The following is an 8,495-nucleotide window of genomic DNA, read 5'->3' as shown; positions in this document are numbered from 1 at the left end:
CTGCGCCGCCTGGCCCGAGCCCCTCCCTGCTGGTTCACGCAGCTTTGTTCCAGCTGTCCCTCCACCTGGCGGGCCGGCCCCAGCCCCGCCTTCCCACCCACCTTCACTGGCTTGCCCCAAACGGACACCTCTGCCCTAAAGACGTGCCCCTCCTCCACTCTGCCTGGCCTGCCTGTCCTCACGGGAGCCGGAGCCTGGGGCTGCCAAGGAATGTCTGGGTCTTGCCGCCCCAGGGAAGAAACTTCCTGCACTCACCCTGTTTCCTCCAAAACGCAGCCTGGGGATTTGTATGGAATGAATGAATGAATGAATGAATGAATGAATGAATGAATGGCTCATTGCTCAGAAAAGCCTCCTGAGTTGAAGGCTTCACTCTCCATCTCAGTGGAGGAGACAGTGGGGAGGGAGGGTGACCCTCTTCCCTGGAGGATGCTCTGTAACCCCCTCTTCTCCTTATCTACAGATGGGGTAATAACAACAGCGCCTCCTCGGAAAGCTGCTGTGAGAATTAGGGCAGGGACCACCAGAGAGCTTTTGGGACAGCACCTGCCACAGAGTCAGAGCTCCACAGAGGTCAGGAGGCATCACTGGGGATTCAGACTGAGGATGTGCGGAGAAGGTGAGCCCAGGTCAATGTGGTCTTCACCCCTCCCACTTCATCCCGCAAACCCTGCACCTGGCAGGTCTGCTCTCCAGAAGATGGCTCTGCCCCAGGCCCACCCTGCCTGGGTCAAGGGCTCCCTCCTCCCTCCCGCATGGGCCCCACTGGCTCAGAGCTGAGCATCACCCTCTCCAGCACCCTCTTTTAAATGCAAAAGTGACCCCTTGAAATGAGCCTTAAAATCCTGGCTTAGCGAGGGCGGGGAAGGGTGAGGCTGGCTCTGCACTCTGCTCTTCCAACTGCTGGCTGCATGCACAGCTCCCAGGGCCCTCGGGGCTGGAGGCCACCTGCCCTCCTTGAGTCAGGGAGTTATTTTTGGTTCTCCATCCAGACCGCTTCTGCCAAGACCTCAGGAACTGACAGGATCTAAAAAAGCCCATGGCAGAGCCTCAGCGGCATCTTGGCACATCCAGTTCAGGAAAGCGTCCCTCGCCAGTCACGAGCACTCAGGATGCACACACAAGGAGGGAAGAGGAGGGGAGAGGCAGGAGAGGGCTGGCTGGGCTTCCTGCACTGCTGGAGGCTCAGGAAATGGCCCAAACGGGCTCTGTCTCCTAGGAAGGCCTAGGCTGGGAGGGCCGGCATGCTCAGCTGGAGGGGCAGGCCGCCCGAGGGTCCCCAGACGGGCTCAGAAGGCAGGGCGCTGTGCAAGGCCGGGAGCCTGGACAAGCCGATGCCCCTGCGGATGAGACAATCTGCCTCTTGCTATTCCCAGGAGGAGACTACTTGTGAGCAGCAGCCTGGATGATCTCATAGAACAGGCCCAGGGAGATGCCCGCCGAGGACCTCAGGCCAGAGACAGAGGGGTCTCTGGGCAACCCCGGAGACAGGCCAGGAGGGCTGAGTGCCCTGAAGCAGGCAGACGGGGTTCCTGGCCTGCCGCCTGTCCTGTGAGTCTATCCTCCCTGGTCCCAGCTTTTATCCCCCGCAATCCGGGAAGACTTAAGCTGGAAGAAGTCTGCAAAGCTGGGAACCTGGACAAACCAATGTCCAAGATACAGATGAAAGAAGCTGAGAACCATGCAGCATCCCGGCCAGGCCTCGAGATCAGACCCAGGGCCTGGGCTGGGGTGGCCACTGAGAAAAGAGTCACGGCAGACCCTTCCCCTCGCACGGCAGGGAAGGGCGGGCCTCCAGGAGACTGTCACCGCCTGTCATCTGGAGAACTTCCTGGGAAGAGCCCCGGCCGCCCGGGGCCCCACTCAGTCAGTGCTTCTGAGCGGCTTTTTAGATTTCGGTTTATTTCCTCCCCCGTCATTCTAGTGGGTTTTCTTTCAGAATCCACTGGCAAGGGCTTCACTCTCTATCCTTGAACGCACCATGTGTGCCGGTGACAGTGGCTCACTGTCTAGCTCCACTCAGGGCCGGGGGCAGGAGGAGGCAGACGCTCCCTCTGCCTGGCTGACCCTTTCTCACATCTCGGGGTCAGGGAACAACAGGGAGGCTTCAGATTCCTTTCCCCCAGGACAGAGTGTAGAACATGGTGCTTAGAGCCAAGCCCCAGGCCCTGACAACCCAAGCTGGGATGGGGGCCTGCAACTGGACTTGCATCAACCTAGATACCCAGGCAGGCCCGGCTCCCAGCGGCTGGCAGGGGACTCTGAAACAAAAAGTTTCAGAGAAACAAAAAGACCCGACTGACCCTGAAGCCCGGGCTCTGTCTGTGCTTATGGGTGTCTGGGGGCTTCCTCCTCACCCTTTGGGGAAAAAAGAAACGAAGGAAGCCTTTAGCACCAGAGTGCCAGGATGGTATATCTGGGAGGAGCCCTTCCAATCAGCTGGTCGCCTCATTTATAGAGAGGACCACGAGGCCTGAAGCCGACACAGCCCGGGAGCTCCATGGGAAGAGCTGTGTCGTGCACTGACCCTCTCTTTTGGCTTCGCTTAGCTTCACTGCTGGGGCATCTGACTCTGCAGGCTCCCCTGGAGAGAGGGCCCCAAGCCCAGCTTAGGGGACGAGGCCAGGGGTACGTGGCAGCACTGCCTCTCCCCTTGCCCTGCAACAAGACTTGCTCCAGGAGAACCGACCAACTGCCTCCCTTCCAGAGGATGCCTGAGAGGAGAGGTTCAGATTCCAGTTTCCGGCTGGGCCATTAGGAAAATTATAGAATGCCATCAAAAGAGGGATCTTCAGAATTGGAAACGGAAAGCTGATGGAGCCCTGGTCCTTGTTTTCTCTGTTTCTGAGTATGTTCTGGGGTCAGGAATTGTCAGCAACAGTGACTTGAAGGAGGCAGCAGCAAGGAGAGAGCTATCAGGAAGACTTTGGGAGAGCCTCTCCTCCAGGCTTACCGCAGGAAGGGAACCGGGACCCTGTTCACTAGACCATGGAACCTGCAGTCAGACTTCACACCAGCAGGTGCAGCAGGCACACCAAGAAACTGCAGGGTCCGGGACGGGGGAGGAAACTGCCCACTACTGGATGCCACGTCTCACAGAAGCTCTGCCCACCCAGGATGGCCGGCAGCTTGCGCTGGCTCCACCTTGCAGAAGGCGGGTCTCCTCGGCAACCTCCCAGCAAGGAAACAGGCTGCCAGGGTGGTCCTGAGGCGGGTGCCTATTTGCAAGGCTAAAATAAAGCTAAATTAAGCAGCTGCAGGATACTAATTGGCGCTTAAGTTACTGAGCTTGAAGGAAAGCCTGGGAAGAGGGAGGAGGAAGATCAACAGCTGCTAAATCTTTCTATCTGTGTCTATCAATCATCTGTCAATCAATCAATCAATCATTTTTCTATCTAACTACCTACCCAGTCATCAGTCAGCTATCATCACCTCTCTATCCATCGACCTACCTGCCTACCAGCACCTCCTCTGCTGGGCACAGTGCTGAGCTCAGAATCTGAAGGACTTCCATGAATTACCATTCTATGAATTACCCCGGAGCTCAGGGACTCCCTGCACCATTTTACAGATGAGGAGGCAGCTGAAACTCAAGAGGGTAAATGCCTTGGGGGAGTCGCACAGCTATGGAGTGGCGCTGACTACCTCACAGAGCTGCCTCCTCTACGGGGGGAGCTCAGTTTGCTGTGTGTCAAGATGAGTCAGGTGCTGGCTACAGGCAGATGCCAGGGCCCCACCTGCAGAAGTTCTGACTCAGCAGCTCTGCCTACGTGTCGCAGCCCTTCCAAAGAAAGAATGAAACGCAGAGGTGAAACCAGGCAGCCGCACTCCAAAGGTGGGAAAACGAGGGCCTCTGGAGGCCTATGAACCCTCTCTCTTTACTCCCAAATCAATGGTGTTAGCAGCCCAAGGACAGCCATGTGATCTCCTTCACAAGACCCAGGATTTGAAGCTACAAGGTAAACTCACCCAGCTACTAAAAATAGGCCAAGCACAGATGGGAAGGCCAGCTCATCCGGGAGGGGTGGTGCCCCCTCGGAAAGGCCCTTGGCTTCTCACTATTTGCAACTTTTTACTCCAAATCCCTACTTTGCTCCCTGGATTCCTTGATTGGAAAATGTGGAGGTTTTTTCTGGGTTTCTCCGTGATGTGCCCTGTCTATTCCAGGAAGGAAAAGACACTGCTTATGGGGAAATACACAACAACAACAAAAAGATCCTGCCACTGGATACTTCGGAGGCCAAGGGAGACCCCATCCGTGGGAGCGTTTGGAGGTCCCGGAGAAAGGGGCAATGGTGAGGTCACTCAAGGTCATGATGGGGAGAAAGCCAAAGATAGTACCCAATGGAAACAGTCATACAGCCTCATGATCGTTCATACAGCTCTATCATCATCAACATTCCCACAACTCCTAGAAAATCAAATTGGGAAGCCATGGTAGAGGCCATCTGGCCCAGACGCCCCTCCTGGGACTGTCTGAGGTCACCCAGCCACTGTCACACCAGGGCTGGGCACCATGGAGCCCGGAGCCGAAAGAATGCAGTTAGCAGCTCCCATGGGACACAGCCAGCGTGCACTCATCAAAATGGATTAGTTCTCCAACCCCCAGCATTTCTCATTGTTTCTGTTTCCGGACTGGGGAACTTGAGGCTCTGTGTGTTCCCTGAGAATACCCAGAATAGCGTTTAAAAATCACCTAAAGTGGGAACCTGGGGAAACAAGGGTTTGGCTGACTCTTTTCTTTCCCGTTGAATATTCTCTCTCTTCACCTGACTAACAACACTAGAGGTTTTTCTTTCAAGTGTTGTTTGTGGATGTTTTAGGTTTATCATAAGGCACTTGGAGTGTGTGTGTGTGGAAAGGAGAGTAGAAATAAAAAGGTAACCAAGTTAGAACATCAGAGAAAGCCTGAGATAAACTTCCTAAGGCAAAATCACCCTAAAATTACCCTACGTTACCCTAAAAAGTAGGTAGTATGAAAACAACAACCTTTGTGTTATTAAAAAAAAGAAACAGCTTGGTGAGGACAGATGGTTAATATTTCTTAAGAAAAACTAGAAGTGGAATTGGGATTCGAAATGTGCTATTTAAAAGCAGACTCAGACACTAATGTGTTAAGATTTCTCCTAGTGATTAACCGGAGAGTTGGTAAGGTGAATGGGTAATCAATCAGAAATAAGAATCCAAATGGGTCACCCCACACTGGGAGTTTTTCTTTGGAAACATACCGAGGAAGGGGCTCATTTGCTCAGAGGCTCCTCCCCTTCCAGGCTGTGAGCAGGGGCTCCCTCCCGTGCTGTGAATGGCAGCTCTCCTGTGATGTGATTGAATTTTGCTCCCTTTTTTATTCCAACTATGCATGATTCAATATTTCAGGAGCTCCACCAGCCCCCGTTCTCAATCCAGAGGAATCTGAGATGTGTATTTCCAGCCCTATGAAACTGATGTCTTCAATGCACACACACATACAGTACGCACACGCACACACAGTCCGCCAGATGGTATGCTATTTTTTTCCAGATGTGTGACTCAGCGGGGTCTGTGGCCTCTGCACAAGACCCAGCTCTGAACAATGCCCTAGGATGGGTGCGCGGCCTACGCTCCTCCTCTGCTGTCTCTCAAGATAGCCCTGCCCAGGAGCCCTAATCCAGCCAGCCATCACCTCGTGAACCTCAGCACCACTCCCTAAGCCTGTGCGTGTGCCGGAGGTGGGCAGTGCAGCGCCACGTCCCGCAGGGTTCTGAGCCTACCTAGTTTTTGCATGCATGCACGGAGCCTTTCTTCAAGATTGGACACTCTGCTCTGAAGTTCATCGTAGTCATAGGCGCCAATTTCCTCTTGCAGCTCGTTAAGGACTGACGTCAGATTCTGGACCTCCTCTTTAAACTGCAATACCAATTTGGCATCGGCCTTGTACTCTTCCAACACAGGTATCAAAGGCCTAAGTTCATCCATTTTCGCTTTTATCGCCTGTAAGGTTAAAATAAGCTAGTTCAGTGCGATGCATGCAAGAACTCTCGCCCCCTGCCTTGGCCTGGCTTCTCTCTAGGTGAGGGAACGTGTGTCTATTCCCGCTTTATTTACAGGCTTATTTATTCTGGTCCAAATGAGTTAGAAGAGCATATTAAACAGTCCTCAGAACACCAACATAATTGGGAAAAGGCCTTAATGGCAAGTTAAAAGGCAAAAACCTAAAGGTAAAAGCCTTTGAGTCACATACACGAAGTTTTTGTTTCTTTCTTTCTTTTTCAAAAAATGCATTGACAAGGGTTCAAACTATTCATGAAATGCAGCTACAGTCGCATGCAAAGGAGGATCCTGGTTGTATTCAAGGTTCCTTAGTGAAATGGTGCTAAGTATTGGAAAATAATAGTAAAAATGCATGGTGCAAAAAGCTCTCTGGCTCTCTTTCATGGTTACATGGGAGTGGACTGCTTCTTCAGTCACTGCAGCATTGAAAAAACTCTTTTAAGTTAGCCCTGCAAGTAAGAAAACGAAATACCGTTGAAGAACTAGCTCACTAGCCTGCCTGAAACAGACAGCCATCAGGAAACACATATTGACATGGTCGTTTAGAAAAAGCCCGCTGTAATGCTCGAGTTAGTCAAAACCAACTGCTTGAAGAGTTATTGAGATCCCCTCATCACCATGTCTGCCGGAATTTCTTTTAATGCAGTTTAGCACAGTCAAGGCAAGCGCTTGCTTTTCTTCCCCCAAAGCCACAGCACCCCAAAATTGGAAACTTGCAGAGATGCCTGTGTCAACCACGTTTGCCAAGACGGGCTACCTCCCAGTTGCTGACGACACCCCCATCGTTACAGGAGTCTGCCGGAAGCAGAGAAGGGAGTGCTGGCTCAGAGACGGAAATGCTTTCTGGTCAGACAGGTCAACATCTCTCTTTCCAGAGTAATTCATGATGACCAGCCAGATGCAAGGACAAAATGTCCATCTGCCTCTGCTGAGCGCAATCAGCTCGTTTCACCTCAACAGGATTGGGCCTGCTATTATTGTATTTATCATATAGATTTATAACTTCATTAGCTTGCCATTTCATCTATTTCATGTATCGTTTTAAAAAGAGAATTAGTTCTTGCCTCATGCAGGGAGCACATCAAAGAAAAACATTAGCATAAAAAGCACGGGAAGACAGAGACAGAGCACATCAGCAGTTTCCAGTCGGGCGAGGGTGTGTCACTGGACCTGTTCATTTACATCTGGGCTGGATCTCTAATTAAAATGCATGTATACCTTAATTAAGGTGGCAGATAACGTTTCAGTCGAATTATACTGAGATGGAGTCAACTGTGGGCATAGCTCTACCTGGCTGCACATATGCATCTATGATTTTAGGTCAAACAAACAGCAGTTTTAACGTCCAGAGTGACCCGGAGAAGCAGAATGCTTCCCACGACACGGAAAGGAGGCTGGCGTCTCTCTCTCCTTTCCCTGCACGTCTATGGCATGCCTTGTCATGGCTAGATTAGGTCAGATGTGAAAAACTGCCCTGAGAGATTCCTGCTCCGGAATGGCTCTCATCCATTCAGCTAATCCTTGGCTAATGTGATTTACCCGCAGCAACTACAGAATGACAAGGGCCAGTAACCACGTCCCTTCCCAGCTAATATTCGACTTGGCTTGGGCAGCACAGGACTCAGACCCCGGGCTTCCAAACCACACTGACGGGGGCTTGGGGGCGAGTGTGTGATGCTGCTGCTGCCACTCAGGCCACCCCTGCCAAGATGGCTTCTGCCAAACCAGGGCCAGTGGTGGCCTCCCTACTGCCAAGGGCAACAGTCCTTTCAAGGCACAGAGCAACCTTTGCTGTGCTTCTCCCTGCCCCAAATGACCATTTCTGTAGGGAAAGGCAAAGCATGAAGGGAAAGCACACCCAGCCTCAGAGGAGGAGAAGGAGGAGAGGGAGGAGGAGGAGGAGGGGGAGGAGGAGGGGGAGGAGGAGAAAGGGGGAAGGAAAGGAGGAGAGAGGAAGGAAGGAGGAGGAGGAAAAGGGAGGAGGAAGGAGAGGGGGAGGGGGATGAGGAGGAGAAAGGGGAGGGAGAAAGGGGAGGGAGAAAAGGAGAGGGGGGAAGGGGAGGAATGAGGAGGAGGGCAGAGAAGGGGGAGGAGAAGGAGGAGAAGGGAGAGGAGGAGGAAGGGAAGGGAGAGGAAGAGAAAGGAGGAGGGGAGGGGGATGAGAAGGAGGAAAGGGAGGAAGAGAAGGAGAGAGAGGAGGGGGAGGTAGAGGGGCAAGGGGGAAGAGGAGAGGGGAGGAGGAGAAGGAAGAGAAGGAGGAAGAGGGGGAGGAGAAGGAAGGGGAAGAAGAGGAGGAGGAGAGGGAGGAGGGAGGAAGGGGGAAGAGAAAGGGAGAAAAGAGGGGAGAGGGGGAGAAGGAGGAGGAGGAGAAGAGAAGGGAAGAGGAAGGAGGGGAAGGAAGAGGGGGAGGAAGAGGAGGGGAAGAGGAGGGAGAGGAAGGAGGAGGAGGAAGAGGAGGGGAAGAG

At 52.9% G+C, this 8,495-nt stretch overlaps 1 protein-coding gene across 1 annotated transcript in view; it reads right to left on the bottom strand.

Annotated features, from left to right (window-relative positions):
* OLFM1 (olfactomedin 1) overlaps positions 1-8,495 on the bottom strand; it is a 47,031-nt gene that overhangs the window by 26,772 nt on the left and 11,764 nt on the right. Inside the window, exon 4 of the mRNA XM_011985044.1 lies at positions 5,751-5,970. Within this exon, the coding sequence (XP_011840434.1) occupies positions 5,751-5,970 (220 nt within the window). The remainder of the gene's footprint in view (positions 1-5,750; positions 5,971-8,495) is intronic.

Source organism: Mandrillus leucophaeus, unplaced genomic scaffold, assembly GCF_000951045.1.
Source record: "Mandrillus leucophaeus isolate KB7577 unplaced genomic scaffold, Mleu.le_1.0 Scaffold28, whole genome shotgun sequence".
Lineage (NCBI taxonomy): Eukaryota > Metazoa > Chordata > Mammalia > Primates > Cercopithecidae > Mandrillus > Mandrillus leucophaeus.
The sequence above is the reverse complement of the archived record's forward strand: the minus strand, read 5'-3'. Positions and strand labels throughout refer to the sequence as shown.